Source organism: Symphalangus syndactylus, chromosome X (assembly GCF_028878055.3).
Source record: "Symphalangus syndactylus isolate Jambi chromosome X, NHGRI_mSymSyn1-v2.1_pri, whole genome shotgun sequence".
NCBI lineage: Eukaryota > Metazoa > Chordata > Mammalia > Primates > Hylobatidae > Symphalangus > Symphalangus syndactylus.
In genome coordinates this window covers 84,395,214-84,416,802 of record NC_072447.2, presented here as the reverse complement: position 1 = coordinate 84,416,802, position 21,589 = coordinate 84,395,214, and the positions used below count along the sequence as shown (strand labels likewise).

General features: G+C 35.9%; 1 protein-coding gene across 9 annotated transcripts in view; it reads left to right on the top strand.

The window, feature by feature from the left end:
* Positions 1-21,589, top strand: part of ATRX (ATRX chromatin remodeler) — a 295,245-nt gene that overhangs the window by 192,240 nt on the left and 81,416 nt on the right. For all 9 annotated transcript variants that reach the window (XM_055268557.2, XM_055268552.2, XM_055268555.2 and 6 more), the window contains 5 exons: positions 8,145-8,275; positions 8,887-8,975; positions 9,121-9,290; positions 14,832-14,985; positions 19,005-19,111. In XM_055268557.2, coding sequence (XP_055124532.1) covers positions 8,145-8,275; positions 8,887-8,975; positions 9,121-9,290; positions 14,832-14,985; positions 19,005-19,111 — 651 coding nt within the window. The remainder of the gene's footprint in view (positions 1-8,144; positions 8,276-8,886; positions 8,976-9,120; positions 9,291-14,831; positions 14,986-19,004; positions 19,112-21,589) is intronic.

Sequence of the window (21,589 nt, the reverse complement as noted above, 5' to 3'; positions counted from 1 at the left end):
CAGCTATCAACTTCCCTCTGAGTACTGATTTCACTGTATCCCATAGGTTTTTGGTATGTTGTGTTTCCATTATTATTTGTTTCAAGAAATTTTTAATTTCTTTTTCAATTTCTTCACTAACCCACTGGTTATTCAAGAGCATATTGTTTACTTTTCATGTGTTCGTATAATATCAAAAATTTCTCCTTATTGGTTTCTAGTTTTAGTTCATTGTGGTCAGAGAAGATACTTGATATGATTTCAATTTATTAGAATTTTAAATACTTTTTTTGGCTTAACATACGGTGTCTCCTTGAGAATGATCTATGTGCTGGGGAGAAGAGTAAGTATAATGCAGCCATTAAATGAAATATTCCTTAAATATCTGTTTTGTCTATTCGGTCTGTAATGCAGATTAAGTCTGGTATTTCTTTGTTGATTTTCTGTCTGGATTATCTGTCCAACACTGAAAATGTGGTGTTGAAGTCTCCAGCTATTATTGTACTCGGGGCCTATCTCTCTCTCTCACTCTAATAATGTTTCCTTTGTATATCTGGCTGCTCCAGTGTTGGGTGCATATATATTTAAAATTATTATATCCTGGCTGGGCGTGGTGTCTCACGCCTGTAATCCCAGCACTTCGGGAGGCTGAGGTGGGTAGATCACTTTGGGTCAGAAGTTTGAGACTAGCCTGGCCAACATGGTGAAACCCTGTCTCTACTAAAAATACAAAAATTAACCGGGGGTGGTGGTGGGTGCCTGTAATCCCAGCTACTCTGGAGGCTGAGGCAGGAGAATCGCTTGAATCTGGGAGGCAGAGGTTTCAGTGAGCCAAGATCCTGCCACTGCACTCCAGCCTGGGCAATAGAGGGAGACTCTGTCTTTAAATAAATAAATAAAATAATTATATCCTCTTGCTGAACTTACCCCTTTATTAGTATATAGTGACCATTTTGTCTCTTCTTACAGTTTTTATCTTGAAATCTATTTTGTCTAAGTATAGTGACTTTTTTATAGGCTCTTTTTTGGTTTCCATTGGCATGGAATATTTTTTTCATCCGTTTATTTTAGTCTATGTATATTTTTACAGGAGAAGTGTATTTCTTGGTAGGCAACTGTTGTTTTTACATCCATTTGGCCAGTCTTTGTCTTTTGATTGTTGTTGTTATTATTATTATTATTGAGACAGAGTCTCGTTATGTAGCCCAGGATGGAGTGCAATGGCACAATCTCTGCTCACTGCAACCTCCGCCTCCCAGGCTCAAGCTATTCTCCTGTCTCAGCCTCCCAAGTAGCTGGGATTACAGGCACATGCCACCATGCCCAGCTAATTTTTGTATTTTTAGTAGAGACGAGGTTTCGCCATGTTGGCCAGGCTGGTCTCGATCTCAGGACCTCAGGTGATCCGCCCATCTCAGCCTTCCAAAGTGGTGGGACTACAGGTGTGAGCCACCGTGCCTGGCCCTATTATTATTATTATTATTTTGAGACAGAGTCTTGCTATGTCACTCAGGCTGGAGTGCTAATTTTTGTATTTTCAGTAGAGACAGGGTTTCTCCATGTTGGCCAGGCTGGTCTCAAACTCCTGACCTCAAACCAGTCCATGCGCTTTGGCCTCCCAAAGTGCTGGGATTACAGGCGTGAGCCACCGTGCGGAGGTTTTAATGGCGACCATAATGTTTTAATTACTTTGCTTTGTAATATAATTTGAAACCAGGAAATGCCTCCAACTTTGATTTTCTTTGTCAAAATTGTATTCACTATTTGGGGTGTTTTGTGGTTCCATACAAATTTTAGGATTGCTTTTTCTTTTTTTCAAGGTGAATTTCTTTGGAATTTTGATGGGGATTGTGTTGAATCTGTATGCCACTTTGGGTAGTATGTACATTCTAACAGTATTAATTTTGCTAATACACAAACGTAGACTATTTGTGTTCAATTTCTTTCATCACTGTTTTTCAGTTTTCATTGTACAGATCTTTCACTTCATTGGTTAAATTTATTCCTAAGCATTTTGTTTGTTTTCCTACTACAATAAATGGCATTGTTTTCTTGATTTCTTTTTCTGATTATTTTCGTGTAAAGAAATGAAACTGAGTTTTGTATGTTGATTTTTGTAGCCTCCAATGTTACTGAATTTATTAGTTCTAATAGTTTTTTAGTGGAGTCCTTAGGGATTTCTATATATAGGATCATGTCCTCTGCAAACAAGGATGATTTTAATTCTTTATTTCTGATTCGTATGCCTTTTATTTGTTTTTCTTGTCTAATTGCCCTTGGTAGTACTTCCAGTACTGTGTTAAAGAGAAATGATGAGAGGTGGGCATCCTTGTCTTGTTTCTGATCTTAGAGGTAAAGCTTTCAGTTTTTCCCCATTGAGTGTAATATTACCTGTGGGGTTTCATAAATGGCCTTTATTATGTCGAGGAAATTTCCTTCTATAACTATTTTTTTCTTTTCCTTTTTTTTTTCCTTTTTTTTGAGATGAGTCTCACTCTATCGCCCAGGCTGGAGTGGCGTGATCTCGGCTCACTGCAATCTCCACCTCCGGGGTTCAAGCGGTTCTCTGCCTCAGCCTCCCGAGTGGCTGGGATTACAGGCACCTGCCACCACGCCCAGCTAATTTTTTTGTTTTTTTAGTAGAGACGGGATTTCGCTATCTTGGCCAGGCTGGTCTTGAACTGACCTCGTGATCCACCCGCCTTGGCCTCCCAAAGTGCTGGGATTATAGGCGTGAGCCACTGCGCCCAGCCTTCTATAAGTATTTTGTTGAGAGGTTTTATCATGAAAGGATTTTGAACTTTGCCAAATGCTTTTTCTGCATCTATTGAGATGATTATGTTGTTTTCATCTTTCATTTTGTTAATGTGATGTATCACATTGGTTATTTTGCATATGTTAAAACAACCTTGCATCCCAGGAATAAATTCCACTTGGTCCTGGTGTATAAACTTTTTGATGTGTTGTTGAATTAGGTTAGTTAGTATTTTATTGAGGGTTTTAATATCTATGCTCATCAGTGGTACTGGCCTATGGTTTTCTTTTCTTTCAGCATCTTTGTCTGCCTTTGGTATCAGGGTGATGCTTACCTCACAAAAAGAGTTTGGAAGTATTTCCTGTAATTCTGTTTTTTGGAAGAGTTTAAGAATTGGTATTCATTGTTTTTTGAATGTTTGGTAGAATTCAGTTTTGAAGCTATCTGGTTCTGGGTTCTTTTTTGTTGGGAGGTTTCTTTTATTACTACTTATTTCTTTTTCTTAATTTTATTTTTAATTTAATTATTTTATTTTATTTTATTTGAGACAGAGTATTGCTCCGTCACCCAGGCTGGAGTGCAGTGGTGTGATCTCAGCTCACTGCAACCTCTGCCTCCCAGGTTCAAGCAGTTCTCCTGCCTCAGCCTCCCAAGTAGCTGGGATTACAGGCGCCCACCACCATGCTTGGCTAATTTTTTGTATTTTTAGTAGAGACAGGGTTTTGCCATGTTGGCCAGGCTGTTCTCGAACTCCTGACCTCAGGTGATCCACTTGCCTCGGCCTCCCAAAGTGCTGGGATTACAGGCGTGAGTCATCTTAATTTTATTCGTATAAATTTATGGGGTACATGTGTAATTTTGTTACATGGATATATTATAGTGGTGAAGTCAGGGCTTTTAGTGTATCTACAGAATAATGTACATTCTACCCATTAAGTAGTTTCTCATTCACTCTTCCGTTTCCCCCCACCCTTCCAAGTCTCCATTGTCTATCATTCCACACTCTACATCCATGTGTTCACATTATTTAGCCCCACTTACAAGGGAGAACATGACACTATTTATCTTTCTGTGTCTCAGTTGTTTCACTTAAGATAATGGCCTCCAGTTCCATCCATGTTACTGCAGAAGACATGCTTTTGTTCTTTTTTATGGCCAAATAGTATTCCACTGTGTATATATACCACGTGTTCTTTATTCATCTTTTGATAGACACTTAGGTTGATTCCATAGCTTTGCTATTGTGAATAGTGCTACAATAAACATATAAGTGCAGGTATCTTTTTTTTTTTTTATCTTTTTGATATAATGATTTATTTTTCTCTTGGTAGATACCTAGTAGTGGGATTGCTGGATCAAATGTTAGTTCTATTTTTAGTTCTTTGAGTAATCTCCATACTGTTTTTCGTGGAGTTTGTGCTAATTTACATTCCCACCAATAGTGTAAACATATTCTCTTTCCTCCGCATCTTTGCCAACATTTACTTTTTGACTTTTTAATAATAGCCATTCTAACTGGGGAAGATATGTCATTGTGGTTTTGATTTGCATTTTTCTGACGTTTAGTGATGTTGAGAATTTTTTCATATGCTTGTTGGCCATTTGTTATATCTTCTTTTGAAAAATGTCTATTTATGTCTTTTGCCCACTTTTACTTGTTTTGTTTTTACTTGTTTTGTTTTACTTGTTTTTTGTTGTTGTTTGAGTTCCTTGTAAATTCTAGATATCAGTCCCCTGTTGGATGTCTAGTTTGGAAATATTTTCTCCCATTCTGCAGATTGTCTGTTCACTCAGTTAATTATTTCTTTTGCTGCTTTTTATGTAAGCCCCATTTGTCTGTTTTTGTTTTTGTTGCTTTGCTTTTGAGGTCTTAGTGATGAATTATTTGCCTAGGCCAATGTCCAGAATGATTTTCTCTAGGTTTACTTTCTCTAGGTTACTTCTCTAGGTTTACTTCTAGTATTTTTATTGTTTCAGCTTTTACATTTAAGTCTTTAATTGATCTCGAGTTGATTTTTGCATATGGTTAGAGATAATGGTCCAGTTTCATTCTTCTGCATATGGGAATCCAATATTCTTGGAACCATTGATTGAAAAGTATCCTTTCCCCAGTATATGTTTTTGTTGACTTTGTCAAAGGTCAGTTGACTGTCAGTATGTGTCTCTATTTCTGTGTTCTGTATTCTGTTCCATTGATCTTTGTTTCTATTTTTATACCAGTACCATGCTGTTTTGGTTACTGTAGCCTTATAGGGTAATTTGAAGTCAAGTAATGTGATACCTTCAGCTTTCTTCAAGAATTAATATTATTGGCCAGGCACGGTGGCTTACGCCTGTAATCCTAGTACTTTGGGAGGCCGAGGCAGGTGGATCACTTGAGGCCAGGAGTTCGAGACCAGCCTGGCCAACATGGCAAAACCCTGTCTCTACTAAAAATACAAAAAAAAAAAAATTAGCTGAGCACGGTGGCAGGCACCTGTCATCTCAGCTACTCGGGAGGCTGAGGCAGGAGAATGGCTTGAACCCTGGAGGCAGAGATTGCAGTGAGCCGAGATCGCGCCACTGTACTCTAGCCTGGGCAACAAGAGCGAAACTCCATCTAGGAAAACAAAAAAGAATTAATATTATTAAAATGACCATACTACCCAAAGCAATCTACAGATTCAAACCTAACTCTATCAAAATACCAATGTCATTTTTTATAGAATTAGAAAAAACAATCCCAAAAGTCATATGGAACCAAATAAGAGCCCAAGTAGCCTCAGTCTCTTTATTTGTAATTGGTCTGTTGAGGCTATTTCTCTTTTATTCAGTGTTGATATATTATATGTTTGTAGGAATTTATTTCCTGTAGATTATTCAATTTCTTGGTATATAATTTTTCATACTAGTTCTTTATGATCCTTCTTTATTTCTGAGGCATTGGTTGTAATGTCTTCATGTCTATTTTATTTATTTGAGTCCTCTCTCTTTTTTCTTAATAGGCTAAGGGTTTGTTGGCTTGGCTTATTTTTTTCAAAAAACCAACTTTTCCCCCTGTATCTTATCTATTTTTGATTTACTAATGCTTTGATCCTTATTTCCTTCCTTCTGCAAGCTTTGGGTTTAGCTTATTCTTTTTCTAGCTCCTAGAGGTATAAAGATAGATTCCTTATTTGAGATCTTTTTTTGATATAGGCATTTATCATTAAAACATTCCTCTTATTACTAAAGTATTTAACCACATTCAAATGAAATTAGAAACCAATAACTGAAGGAAAGTTTAAAAATTTATAAATGCATGTAAATTAAACAACATACATCTAAATAACCAATGGACCAAAGAAGAAATCACAAGGGAAATTAAAAAATGCTTAGAGGTTAATGAAAACAAAAACACAGGGTACTAGAATATGGGATATAACTTAAGTAATACTTAGAGAGAAATGTATGGTGGTAAATACCTGTATTAAAAAAGAAGAAAGATCTCAAATTTATAATCCAACCTTCTACTTTGCAAATTAAACCCAAAACAAGCAGAAGGAAGGAAATAATAAAGAAATATGAGGAACAGAAAAACAGTAGGGAAAATCATTGAAACCAAAAGTAGGTTCTTTGAAAAGATTAACATAATCGACAAACCTTCCTTCACTTACAAAGTAATGAAAGAAAAAGGCACAGCTAAAATAAGGGCCGATTACAGTGGGTCATGCCTATTAATCCCAGCCTTTTGGGAGGCCAAGGCAGAACGATCTTTAAAGCTAGGAGTTTAAGAACAGCCTGGTCAACAAAGCGAGACCCTGTCTCTACAAAAAATAAATAAAAAGAATTAGCCAAACCTGGTGGCATGTGCCTGTAGTACCAGCTTTTGGGAGGCTGAGGCAGGCAGATGGCTTGAGCCCGCAGGAGTTCAAGGTTGCAGTAAGCTATGATTGCACCACTGCACTCCAGTCTGGGTGACAGTGTAAGATCCTGTATTCAAAAAAACAAAAACAGAAAGAAAAATGACCTAAAGTAAGGAATGAAAGAGTATCACTACTAACCTTACAGAAATAAAAAGAATTATAAGTGAATATTGTGAACAGCTGTATGCCAAGAAATTATATACCTCGTTTTCATAGCAGTGATTTCTGTTACACAATGGAAATAACCTCTATCAGGCAAAATAATACTCAGCAGGTTTTTATGCATTATTAATGTTTCATATCACTATTAAATTTTCTCTCATTCATTCATGGAGGCAAAATTTGCTAATTATTTAAACAACTTACGTTGTTTAAAACCGTGGATAGGAAAATATGTTATTGCTTAAATGCTGTTTTTTCCTTTTAATCAGTTTTGTTCTTTTGCATATTACCTTCTTGATAATTTTATTATATTAATGAAACGTGCATTCATTTTCTTTATGTTTTATAGGAAAATGATAATTCTGTTGAAATTATTCTGGATAGAGCAAAGCTAATATTTACATTTTATACATCAAAAACATAATTTTTGGAAGGTCTTTTTTTTTTTTTTTAAGAGACAAGGTTTTGCTCTGTCACCCAGGCTGGAGTGCTGTGGTGCAGTCATAGCTCATTGTAACCTCAAACTCCTGGGCTCAAGTGATTCTCCCACTTCAGCCTCCCAAGTATCTAGGGTATCTAGGGCTATAGGTGTGTGCCATCATACCTGGCTAATGTTTTTGGTTTTTTTTTTCTTGGTAGAGACGGAGTCTCGCTGTGTTGTCCAGGCCTGTCTTGAACTCCTGGCCTCAAGCGGTCCTCCTGCCTCAGCCTCCCAAAGTGCTGTGATTACAGGTGTGAGCTACTGTCACTTGCCTAGAAGTAATTTTTTTGAGTGAGCATAGTTGAGGAGAGTCAGTAAAGGACTATCTGCATGGAGCGAAGTTTATAACAGGAGTTTGTAATCTAGGGTCCATGGATAGAATTTAGGGGATTATATGTACCTGCATAAGAAAAAAATTATACATTAATTTCCCTTAACCTCTAGCTAAAGCAGCAGCATTTTTCCCAGTGATGAATAGAGGCAACAATCTATAGTAGTGTTAGTGATAATCATGACTTTGTTACCAATAGAAATCAGAAATATTTTTACATGTTGTTCCTGATATCTCAAAATCATTTATGTTTATCAATACTTCAGAATTTTAGGTATTTATTAAACCTGTGCATATTTTGTTACTTAATGCATTAATTTTAAAAAGCACATATTTCTGTAGTACAAATTCTTTAATATTTTGATAATTTCTATATTATGGGTTTCTTTTGTAATCCTATTTATGTGTTTCAAAACGATATTCTAAGACAATTTATAAGCTTCTCTACACTGCCAAAAGAGTTTATGTCACAAGTAAGATTAAAACTCCTAATCTAGAAACTTGGTTGATGTAGACAATTTTTGTGTCTTTAACCATATTTCTTTTGATCAGGTGTGGGCAATAATAGTGAAGGTGGAAGAGGAAAGGCAGGTGCAAAGCTTTTCCAAGATTTTCAGATGTTAAGTAGAATATGGACTCATCCTTGGTGTTTGCAGCTAGACTACATTAGCAAAGAAAATAAGGTAAGTCAGGTAACTTAGTTTAAAAGCATCTATTGGAAGCAGAATAAACTTTAGAAGAAAAATTGACCTACAGACTGTATATTCAAATTTTCTGTCGCTTTGTTCTATTCTGTGTCTTATTTCTAATTTCTGTATGTCTTGCATGTATTATGATTTTAGGAGTGTTAAATGTTATTTTATTGAGCCCATTTTAAAAACTTTTTATTTTGAAATAATTTTATGCTTATAGAAAAGTTGCAAAAATAGTTCTGAGAATTCCCCTATACCTTTGACCCAGTTTCTTCTAATATCAGCATGTTGCATTAGTATAGTAAAGTTATCAAAACTAAGAAATTAACTTTGGTACAATACTATTAACTAAATGGCAGACTTTATTTGGATTTCTGTTTTTACTTATGTCTTTTTTGTTTTCCATGATCCAATCTAGGACCTCCCATTGCATTTAGTAAGCATATCTGTCCTGTCTTCTTTGTCTACTAAAATCTATAATAGTTCCTCAGTCCTTCCTTAGCTCATGCCAATTAACTTATTCTTAAATGAACATCATTATAATTTCCAATGTAAGTTGAGATATTCTATTAAAATAGTGGTCATTTTTTTTTTTCCTCTAGGGTTATTTTGATGAAGACAGTATGGATGAATTTATAGCCTCAGATTCTGATGAAACCTCCATGAGTTTAAGCTCCGATGATTATACAAAGTAAATACTTTTTCGTGCCATCCTGTATTGACAAAGTTAAAACCCCTACTTGCTGATTGACCTCTTATAATTGGCATTTACATCTTTCCTATGCTTTTCTAACAATCTGAATGTGGTTTTTTTTTTTTTTTTTTTTTTTTTTTAGAAAGAAGAAAAAGGGGAAAAAGGGGAAAAAAGATAGTAGCTCAAGTGGAAGTGGCAGTGACAATGATGTTGAAGTGATTAAGGTCTGGAATTCAAGATCTCGGGGAGGTGGTGAAGGAAATGTCGATGAAACAGGAAACAATCCTTCTGTTTCTTTAAAACTGGAAGAAAGTGAGTCTAATGAATGTTGCCTTTATCATGTAACAGTAATTTGGAAAATGTCATGTTGTTTTAGTCCTTTTTTCAGTCACTTACCTGACTAATTGACTCAAAGGAATTTCTTTCCTCAATTGGTGAGTCTAATCTAGTACTCATAATTACAGTAAATATCTTATGAATCTTTAATTATAAGCAAGCTGCTCTGCGCTCTCTGGTATTTGGGAGGAAAGGTAAAAAGAAAAACTAATGTTTATTTAATTGTATATACCTGAACTATTATTTTCACTACATGTGTTAGCTAACTGAATTCTTGAGCAGGCTTGCAATGTAGTTGATAGTTTTAAAAATGAGTAGGAGAACTGATATTCAGACCTAGATATGTCTAATCTCAAAGCCACCATGATATTTTCACTTAACTGTATGGGAATAAATGGAAACATTTCAGATAATCAAGTGTGATTGTAGTTAATTTTTAGTCAGTATTATACAGTAAAACTAATTTTAATCATTTAGTCTTTTTCCTTTGTGATTCTTCATAATCTGCAATTATCTACTTTAGGTTTCCTGTATATTATGTACAGTTTCTATCACCTCTTTTGTTTTCTTTCTGTCTCTCTTGTGCATGAAAGTGTAGATTGAACTGTGCAGTGGTTTAAGTTGTCTTTACCTATATATAAGTTGAAGGATTAGTGTTGAGACACTGTATCCTACTAGTGCAGCCTGTATGTCTAGGAGCTTAAAAACTGGGACCAAATATCTGCCTATTTGAAATAGCAGATAATATGAAGAGAGAACAAGGTAGTGGCTCTAAATATTTGGCATTTGGGAGTTGTGGAGCAAAGCAGTTACTGTCTATAAGGAGAAGAGAGTTGTGGGGGCCACCTAGGTTAGTGATCCTGTGATCAGATAAACTTGGCTGGTCTCAGGCCTAAAGCTGAAATAACTTGGTGATTAATTATTTTAATTTTATTTTTATAATTTCAACTTTTATATTCGGGGGTACATATGCTAGTTGATTAACATGGGTATATTGCATGATGCTCAGCTTTGGGGTATGATTGATCCCATCCCCAGGTACTGAACATTGTACTCAGTAGTTAGTTTTTCAGTTTTTGCCCCCTTTCTCTCTCCCCACTCTAGTAGTCCTCCGTGTCTGTCGCTCTCCTCTTTATATCCATGTGTACTCAGTGTTTAGCTCTTACTTATATGTAAGAACACATAGTATTTGGTTTTCTGTTTCTGTGTTAATTCACTTAGTATATAATGGCCTCCAGCTGTATCCCTGTTGCTGCAAAAGACATGATATTGTTCTTTTTTGTGGCTGTGTATATTCCATGGGTTATATGTACCACATTTTCTTTATCCAATCCACTGTTGATGGGCACCTGGATTGATTCCATGTTTTTGCTGTTGTGAATAGTGCTGTAATAAATATATGAGTGCATGTGTCTTTTTGGCAGATTTATTTTCCTTTTGTTTCATACTTGTAATGAGATTGCTGGGTCAAATTGCAATTCTGCTTTAAGTTCTTTGAGAAATCTCTAAACTGCCTTCCATAGGCAGTGAACTAATTTACAGTCCCACCAACATAAATGTTCCCTTTTCTTTGCCCCTTCTCCAGCATCTGCTGTTTTTTGACTTTTTAATAATAGCCCTTCTGACTGGTGCGAGATCGTATCTCATTGTGGTTTGGATTTGCATTTCTCCTGTGATTAATGATGATGAGCATTTTTTCATGTTTGTTGGCTGCTTGTATGTTCTCTTTTGAGAAGTATCTGTTCTTGTCTTTTGCCCACTTTTTAATGGAGTTATTTGTTTTTTTACTGTTGAATGAAGTTCCTTATAGATTCTGGATATTCATTGTTGGATACATAGTTTGTGAGTATTTTCTCTAGTTCTGTAAGTTGTCTGTTTACTCTGTTGATAGTTTTTTTTGTTATTTTGTGGTTTTTTTGTGTGTGTGTTTTTGTTTGTTTTTTGTTTTTGCTGTACAGAAGCTCTTTAGTTTAATTAGGTCCCAGTTGTCAATTTTTGTTTCTGTTGCAGTTGTTTTTGAGGAATTAGTCATAAATTCTTTCTACCTTGGTGATTTCTTTATAAACATTTCTCTCTTCAGTACCTCCATGGAATCGACAGATGGCAGTCTAACAGTAGACTCTGACTTCTCTTAAGAAATCAGGGGAATAGTACAAATTAAACTACAAAATTTCTCTTCTCATTCTTCTCTTCTGTTACCCCATAAAAGCAGTTTACTATCAATGTTCATCTTCTGGATAGATATAAAGAATATTTTTATCAGAATAATAAATTTTTATAGTGTAATTTAAGGCAATGAGAAGTTCGTGTATCTCCTTCCCTGCTGCCCTAATCTGCCTTTTCCACATAAATTCCTCAGTCTCTCATCTCATAAATAAAAATATATAAAGTTTACATGTTCCTGGAAATTATTTTCTTAAAATACTCTTGTTGAATTTTTTCTCATAACTTATGGCTAAGAGGAGCAGAAGAGTAGACCAGTCAGTGTGCATCATCCTGTGCTATAAATGGGTTATGTAAGAGTATACTGAGATTTTTTTTTAAAGTGTACTGAGATATTGATCCTTTGTCACTTGGGAGTACAATTAGAATCTGAGGCAGCTGGTTTGCCTCCATAAATGAGTAGTCTCTTCTATTTTTCCTGGTATACTATATAAGGATTAACGTTCTTTACATATGCCATAATGTGAATGAGTTGGAAAGCACTGGGGGCAGAATGTAGGAGGCTACATGTCGTGAGCCTGAAAACACGCAGGGAAGGCTATCAGTTCCAAAAGACAAATTTTGACCACTTGTCTAGGATTTTTGTTTCATTTTAGTTGTGTGCAGTCAAATATAAGTCATTTGTATATGGATATATTTTATATATTTTTGTAGCTTATATACATGTATAGTGTATTAGAAGCATTCTTCAGAACTAATAGATAATAAAAATTTATTTTTTTCTTTGCATCTAAATTAACTCCATATAAAACGGAGTATATCATAATGTATAGACATACGTAGCTGGTACTGTATAACTTAAAAAAAATTACTTTCTTACAGTAAATATAAGAAAATCTGAATAGGAAGTATTAAGGGGCTAGTCTGCCTCCTTAGCGCAGTAGGCAGCACATCGATCTCATAATCTGAAGGAAGTATTAAGGGGCTAACAATGTTGTACCTGGAATTGGAAATGGATATTAAATAATTACCTATAATTGAGCTACAATATGATTTTTGCCACATATTTTATTTTCACGTCAAAGAGTTACTGTTTGCTTTAATCCCTTTGTAGTAGCTTTCTCATTTTTCTGAGAAGCAGCATCTTGAATGAGTCATTTAAGTTTAGCTTACATCATCCCCATTTCTGTGTTTTAAATATTTTATTAGAAGGAGAGTTCGTGATCACAAAATGACTATGTAAATTACTTCAAAGTGTTAGATTTATTATTAAGTATTTTTAGAGTAAGCTTCAGTGGTAAGCATTTGCATTTTAAAACGTATGTAAATGTATGGATATAAAGTTTTGTGACAGAATCCTTGTATATGATGTAGAGCCATAATATTAGTACTAATATACCATATTTATTCACTCAACAGATATTTATAAAGTGCTTACTATATGCCCAGACATAAGGAGGGAACTGATAAGCCTAAATGGTAAATTGAAGAAGGTATGCTATGGAAATCCTAGGGAGATGCTAGTCTTGAGACTAGCAGCTTTGATTTTCATTTATCCAGGGACAGGATTTGAGACTTCGAGCCCTCTATAAGTTGGAGAGTTCTGTGACCCCTTCTCAAAGCTGAATCCCTTTAAAGTTTACAATCCCATGGACAAACCAGGGAGTTGACAAGGAAGCTTATCTATTTCAGCCAGGGCTCTTGGTTGGGAAAGATAGTTTCATTGAATTTACGGTCATGGCCTTCACCTCACATACTTTATGGTTTGAATTTATATTACTCCTATAGTCTAAAAGATCCTAAGCTGAAATATTAACTTCACAAGTAATTCTGAGTTGGTGATTCCCTGGAGACCTGGTAGAAGCAAATGTAGAATCACTCTGGAGATATATGACCTTAACCAAGGCTACCCAGAAATTTCACAGACTGTAGCTACACCTGAGAAAATAACCTTAGGAAAAGCTAGGAACAGAAAGTGTTAGTAGTCAACCTGAGGAAAGTTAGCATACAAAATATATGGCATGATTAGATTCTCAAGAACTTCTGATAATAGAAGTATTTGATAAAGACTATGAGTATGTCTAAAGTGATATTTTTAAAATTCCTAGTCATAACTTTATGCCAGAAAATTTAAAACTTAAAATACACAATATTTAAGAAAAATATACTCAGCAATGAGCATTCATTGCAGTTATTTCATATTAGCCAAAAACAAGAAACAATCTAGATGTATATGAGGAGAACTAATAAATGATAGTGTATTCATGCAGCGGAATACTACATGATAGTTAGAATGATTGAACGAGAGCTCCATGACAAGCATGAGTAAATCTCGCTTTGAGTGAAAAAGTAATTTGTAGGATTTTACAAACGGTATAGCCATTTGTACAGTTTAATGATACACATGCAGTAAAAAACATAAAACACTGCAAAAAATGGTAAATATATAATTTAGGGGTTTAGTTACCTATTGGAAAAGAAGGAAGGAAAGAGAATGGGATCATGTAGGATCATAAATTAGGCTTCAGCTTCATCCGAAGTTTAACAGTGTTAAAATTTGATGAAGATGGAATGTGGAAGCACATTTGTTTCTTATATCTTATATACTTTTCTGAGTATTTAAATTTTTGTAACAAAAATATATTTTAAAATACTTTGCATTGAAAAGCAGTTGAGAAAGTGTATAAACATGCTAAACCTGCATATTTCTTATTTTGAATCAAACTATGTTTAAATCTTTTAATAAATTATTTTATGCTACTTTCTCCTTCCACCTTTCATAGTCAAAGTTTGTGGGGAAAATATATAAGAACAAAATCATTTAATATGATATGCCGATTCTGGGGTCAATTCTTGTTGGTGGTTTCCAGATCCTAGTAGCGCTGTGAAATGTTTTCTATCCCCAAGGTCTTTTCTCTCGTGATAACTGAGCCTTTCCATCTCTGTTGATTCCTGTCTCATGCAGTATGTTTAGGGGCATTTTACTCTCTTAGGGCCTGGTGGGAGGGGGTTGGTTTCTCTTCTCTTTGGTACTCTGTCTTTCTGAGCTCCACTCCTACCCTGAGGGTTTGTGTCTTACACTTGCACTCTCTCAGAGTCAATCTCTTGCTTGTTCTCTTATTTGGCATCTCCTTCCTTTCCCTTTTTCTATCTAGAGCTCACTCTTCTGGGATAGTCTCTGTCTTTCTGTGCTGTATGTGCGTGTGCCTGCCTTTCTCTTTTATCCCTCCCCTCTCCCAAGCCCCCATCAGTTTCTTTCTTACTCTCCCCATGGGTAGGTCTTTTTCTGTCTCTCTTGCTCTCTTTCCATTTCTTTTCTAATTTACCTACTTATGTTCCATTTGTCTTATTTAGGTAAAGCTACTTCTTCTTCTAATCCAAGCAGCCCAGCTCCAGACTGGTACAAAGATTTTGTTACAGATGCTGATGCTGAGGTTTTAGAGCATTCTGGAAAAATGGTACTTCTCTTTGAAATTCTTCGAATGGCAGAGGAAATTGGGGATAAAGTGTAAGTGCTTTACCATATTTATTATATAAATTAACTTTTGATTATGTTTTTATTGCTTAAACAATGTATTTGAACAAATCTGTTGCTTTTCCTTCCTTCCTAAAGATGTGATTTATTTGGTCATTGTAGTGCTAGGCCAATACAAGCAACTATCTTTTTTGTAAGCCACTAGTTCTGATTGCATATTCAGGTTATTTCTTCAGTGTAAATTTCTGCTTCTAGCTATTGCAACTTGAACTTATTTCCTTGGGTAGAGCTCTTAGCTGAAATTTGTGTTTCTCCATCTTCAGAATCATTTTTCGGTTTATGTAGTGTGACTTCTACCGTGTTGCTTTACTGAGATTTCCCCCTGTAAAGTCACTAGTGACCTTCTAATCCTCAAATCTAGTGGACATCTCTCAGGCTTTATTTTATTTCACCTGCTTGATTATTCTTTCTTCTTCTTCTTTTTTTTTTTTTTCATCATGAGACAGGGTCTTGCTCTGTTGCCCAGGCTGGAGTGCAGTGGCACAATCATGGCTTACTGCAGTCTTGACCTCCCACGCTCAGATGATCCTCCCACCTCAGCCTCACCAGTAGCTGGGACTACAGGCACACACCACCATGCCCACCTAGTGTTTTTATTTTTAGCAGAGACAGGGTTTCACCGTGTTGCCCAGGCTGATCTCGAACTCTTGAGCTCAAGCAATTTGTGCGCCTCAGCCTCCCAAAGTGCTGGGATTACAGGTGTGAGCCACCACACCCGGCCTGATTATTCTTTCTTTATCATTTATTCTCTGTTTTTTGTTCCACTTCTAACATTTTTGCCGCCATTCCTTTCTTTGCATCTTCACCCCCCTTCAAATTACTTTTCCAAAAACATTTTTTTTTGTTTTTGAGACGGAGTTTTGCTGTTGTTGCCCAGGCTGGAGTGCAATGGTGTGATCTCGGCTCATCGCAACCTCCACTTCCCAGGTTCAGGTGATTCTCCTGCCTGAGCCTCCTGAGTAGCTGGGATTCCAGGCACGTGCCACCACACCTAGCTAATTTTGTATTTTTAATAGAGATGGGGTTTCTCCATGTTGGTCAGGCTGGTCTCGAACTCCTGACCTCAGGTGATCTGCTTGCCTCAGCCTCCCAAAGTGCTGGGGTTACAGGCATGAGCCACCATGCCCGGCCTCCAAAAACATATTTTTAAAGTTTTGAACAAGACTTACTGTCTAGGCTGCTAGGTCCCAACATCTGATTATAAACGATTTTTAAAAGGTATCTGAGATGCTTTTTTTTTTTTTTTTTTTGAGATGGAGTTTTGCTCTTGTCACCCAGGCTGGAATGCAGCGGCGCAATCTCAGCTCACTGAAATCACCTCTGCTTCCTAGGTTCAAGTGATTCTCCAGTCTTGCCTCCTGAGTAGCTGGGATTACAGGCACACACCACCACGCCCAGCTAATTTTGTTCTTTTCATAGAGACGGGATTTCACCACGTTGGCCCGGCTGGTCTTGAACTCCTGACCTCAGGTGATCCACCCGCCTCAGCCTCCCAAAATGCTGGGATTACAGGTGTGAGCCACCACGCCTAGCTGAGATGCTTTTAATAAAAATTTTAAATAAGGCTAAAATAAAGTAATCTTTTATGTTTAAAAAACTCAAAATATGGGGCCGGGCGCGGTGGCTCACGCTTGTAATCCCAGCACTTTGGGAGGCCGAGGCGGGCGGATCACGAGGTCAGGAGATCGAGACCACAGTGAAACCCCGTCTCTACTAAAAACACACACACAAAAAAATTAGCCGGGCGTGGTGGCGGGCGCCTGTAGTCCCAGCTACTCGGAGAGGCTGAGGCAGGAGAATGGCGTGAACCCGGGAGGCGGAGCTTGCAGTGAGCCGAGATTGCGCCACTGCACTCCAGCCTGGGCGACAGAGCGAGACTCCGTCTCAAAAAAAAAAAAAAAAAAAAAAAAAAACTCAAAATATGGTCTCAGAAACAAGAGTTCTTCATGTTGTCTGCAACTGGAAAAGGTTAATAGAGAGAACCATAAGTATAGACATTTAATCCTAACAACTTTTTTCCTTTTTCACTGTAAGACTTCTCTGAGTTCAGTGGTTCCCAGAACCAGCCTTAATTGCTAACTGACTAAAATCAACCTCTTTCCAGTATAGTAACCCAGATTGCAGATTAATTCCAATTTAATAATTAGTATTTCTAAGACTAAGTTTCTCACTTACAGGAACTTTCAAGAAGTTAATTTGTAGCACAGAAATAATTGATTCAATTATGTTTTTGATTTTGGGAAAGATAAACTACTGAGGGGTCAAAGCATAGGCCTTGGTCATTTGAGCTGAGCACCAGGAGTCAATTCATTTTCTTACCAACATTCTAGAAGTAGTTAATTGGGAGATAGTAGACTCCAACAGTGTGGAGCTCAGGAAGTCAAACAATAAAAAACACTTATGTGGTTAACTCCAACAGCCGTTTCATAGCTTCAATTGTTTTCAGTTCTAAATCTGAAGATACGTAGCAGGGAATGTTGAAAGATCTTCAGGAGTCATAAGTACCTTCGTCTCCTATAGTACAGCTTTTAGAATAAAAATAAAACTTAAAGCATACTTTCCACAGGTATATTGTTTCCTGTATACTGATCTACTTTGTTTGCATATATAAAGGACAATGGAAGACCTCTTATATTCTCTTTCTAGATTTTATTTCTTTTCTAGTGTGTAAGTATGTTATAAATTCTCTCCAGTGGGTTAGACCAGAATAGTCATTTTAGAACTATTTCTCGGAGCCCCTGCAAATTGGTGACCAAGAGGAGAGGGTAAGGGAACAGTAACATTTTTCCTCCTTCTCCCGTAATGCCTAAAACAGCTTGCTTTTATAATTTATTTTATTTGAACTCTACACAAAACTTGATGTGAACAGTTTTCATGGCTAAAAAGGAGTTAGAAAATTACTAGGGCAGAGAATCAGGAATTTGCAGACATACTTGAAATGTAATGACAAAGTGTTATAGAATGCATGTAATTTTAAATTACTGAAATACTTGTAATAGGAAAACTTTTTACATTCTCTAAACAGTGTCTTTTGTAGAGCAGAAGTTTTAAATTTTGATGAAGTCTAATTTATCAACTTTTAAAACAATCATACTTTGTGTCATGTGTAAATAATTTTTTACCTAACCCGTGTTATGAAGATTTTCTTCTGTGTTCTTCTAAACATTCTCTTCTTACAGTTTTTACAGTTAGATTTATTCTCCATTTTAAGGTATTTTTTGCATAAAGTATGCAGTTTAGGTTGAAGTTCACTTTTTTTCATGTGGATGTTCAGTTTTACTAAGACCATTGTGGTTTTTTTTTTTTTTTTTTTTTTGAGGCAGAGTCTTACTTTGTCGCCCAAGCTGGAGTGCAGTGGCACGATCTCCACTCACTGCAAGCTCTGCCTCCTGGGTTCACGCCATTCTCCTACCTCAGCCTCCCGAGTAGCTGGGACTACAGGTGCCCACCACAGTGCCCAGCTAATTTTTTTGTATTTTTAGTAGAGATGGAGTTTCACCGTGTTAGCCAGGATGGTCTTGATTTCCTGACCTCGTGATCTGCCTATCTTGGCCTCCCAAAATGCTGGGATTACAGGCGTGAGTCACTGCTCCCGGCTACCAAGACCATTGGTTAAAAGACTATCCTTTTACCATTGAAATGCCTGGGCCCTACAATTAATTATCCTATGTGGCTCTCTATCTGAACTCTATTCTGTTCTATTGATCTGTGCCTGTCCCTTTACCGGTACTACACTGTCTTGGTTACTGTAACTTTGTAGGTAATGAAATCATGAAGAGTCAGCCCTCCAACTTTGTTTTTCTTTTTCAGAATTGTCTTCCCTCCTCTGATGTGGCATTCTCATATACATTTTACAATCACCTTGTAATTTCTACAAAAAAATCCTGCTGGGATTTTTGTTACAATTGTGTTAAATTTGTAGATCAATTTAGGAAGAAGTGATATCTTTACTAGGAATCTTCTAATCCATAAACACTAATCTGTTTTTTTAGCCTTGTTTTCAGCCAATCCCTCATATCTCTGGACTTGATTGAAGATTTTCTTGAATTAGCTAGTAGGGAGAAGACAGAAGATAAAGATAAACCCCTTATTTATAAAGGTGAGCTACAAATATTTCTGTATTGTAATTTTAAAAATACTGATTTAAACATACCATACAAACATTTTAACAACAAAAGAAACAAAACTACCCAGAGTCTCACAACCCTAACATATCAACATTTTTTTCCAATGTCTCTTTGTCCTTATCCATATATATGTATAGTCTTTTTCAAAATAAAATTGTATTTATATTTGAGGTTTACAACATGGTGTTATGGGATACGTATAGATAGTAAAATGGTTACTATAGTGAAGCAGATGAACATATCTATCATCTCACATAGTTTTTTTGGTGACAAGATCAGCTAATATCGACTTACTTAAGAAAAATTCCTAGCACAGTAGTCTTTGTTGTTGAAATTGTAGGATAAATTAAAATTTTTTGGTTTCTAAAGCAGTTTTATTGAGAGATAATTCACATCTTGTACAATTCACCCATTTAAAGTGTAGAACTCAATGGTTTTAATATATTCACAGAGATGTACAAACATCACTAGAGTCAGTTTTTGAACATTTTAATCACTACCAAATAAAACTGTGTACCCTTTAACTATTACTCTCCTACCCAGCCCAAAACTCCCTCACATAAGCAACCACTAATCTCCTTTATGTTTCTAATAGATTCATATATTCTGGACCAGTCATATAAATGGAAACATGTAATACGTGGTCTTGGTAGATATTAGGGTTGTTCTCACCTTTCAGCTGTTGTGAATAGTGCTGTTGTGTACATTCGTTATACAGGTTTTCATTTATTTAAACAAACAGCAATACCAAACTGTTTTCTACACTGCCTGTACTATTTCAGTCCTACCAGCAATGTACAAGCATTTCAGTTTCTCCACATTCTTATCAACACTTGTTATTTTTCATTTTTGTTTTTATTATAACCATCCTAATGGTTGCGAAGTGGTATCTTATCATTTTTATTTTCATTTCTCTAATGACTAATAATGTTGAACATCTTTTAATGTACTTGTTGGCTATTTATCTTCTTTGGAAAAAATGTTTATTCAGGTCCTTTGCCCATTTTTGAATTGGATTGCTTATCTTTTTGTTGTTGAAATGTAAGTGTTTTAAAAAATATATTCTACATACTAGGCCCCTATCATATATATGATTTGCAAATATTTTCTCTCATTCTGTGGGTTATCTTTCGCTTTCATTAAAAAAAAAAATAGTTCCGGTGATCTGTATCACTTTCTTTTATTTATTTATTTTTAATTTTTCGTAGAAATGAGATCTCCCTCTATTTGCCTAGACTGGTCTTGAGCTCCTGGTCTCAAGCAGTCCTCCCTCGTTGGCCTCCCAAAGTGCTGGGATTACAGGTGTGAACCACCATACCTGGCCATCTGTCGCTTTCTTGAGTGTGTCCTCTGATGCACAAAAATATTTTATTTTGTTGACATCCAATTTATTTTTTCTTTTGTTGCTTGTGCTTTTACTGTCATAGCTAAGAAACCATTTCGAAATAAAAAGTCGTGAAGATTTAACCTTTGTGTTTGCTTAAAAGAGTTTTATAGTTTTAGTCCTTGCACTTAGGTCTTTGATCCATTTTGAGTTAATTTTTATGCATGATATGAGGTAAAGGCTCAACTTCAATGTTTTGCTGTGGTTATCCATTTGTCCCAGGACTGTTTGTTGAAAAGAATATTCTTTCTTTATTGAATGGCTTTTGTCACTCTTATTAAAAAGGAATTGATGATGGAGACACGTTTGTTTCCTGACCCTCAATTCTATTCCATTGATCTGTATGTCAGTCGCTGTGCTAATACTGCACTATTTCATTACCATTGCTTTGAAAGTGATGTTGAAATTGGAAAGTGTGGCTATTCCAGATCTCTTGGAATTCAACATCAACCTTAGAATCTCCTATAAATTTCTACAAAGAAGTCAGCTTAGATGCTAATAGGGATTGTGTTGAATGTATAGTTAATTTTAGGAAGTACTGCCATCTTAATAATACTGTGTCTTATCCATGAACATGGGTTGTTTTGCCATTTATTTAGGTCTTTTATTTATTTCACCAATATTTTATAGTTTGCAGAGTATACATTTTACACTTTTGTTAAATGTATTTGTACATATTTTATTTCTGAGGCTGAGTGAAATTTGTTCTTAGTGAATTCTTTAGGATTTTTTATTTACAAGATCATGTCATCTGCAAGTACAGATAATTTCCTTTCTAATCTGAATGGCTTTTATTTGTTTGCTTATCCAGTTGCCCTGGTTAAGACCTCAAGTACAATGTTGAGTGAAAGTGGCAAGAGCTGACATCCTTGTCTTGTCTCTAATCATAGTGTGAAGGAATCCAGTTTTTCAACATTTTGCATGATGTTAGTTTCATAGATACTATTTATCAAGTTGAGGAAATTAATCTTCTCTTTCTAGTTTGTTAAATGTGTTTGTCATGAAAGAGTGTGACATACTATCTCGATTTCTCTGCAGCTATTGAGATGATCATGTTTTTTTTTCC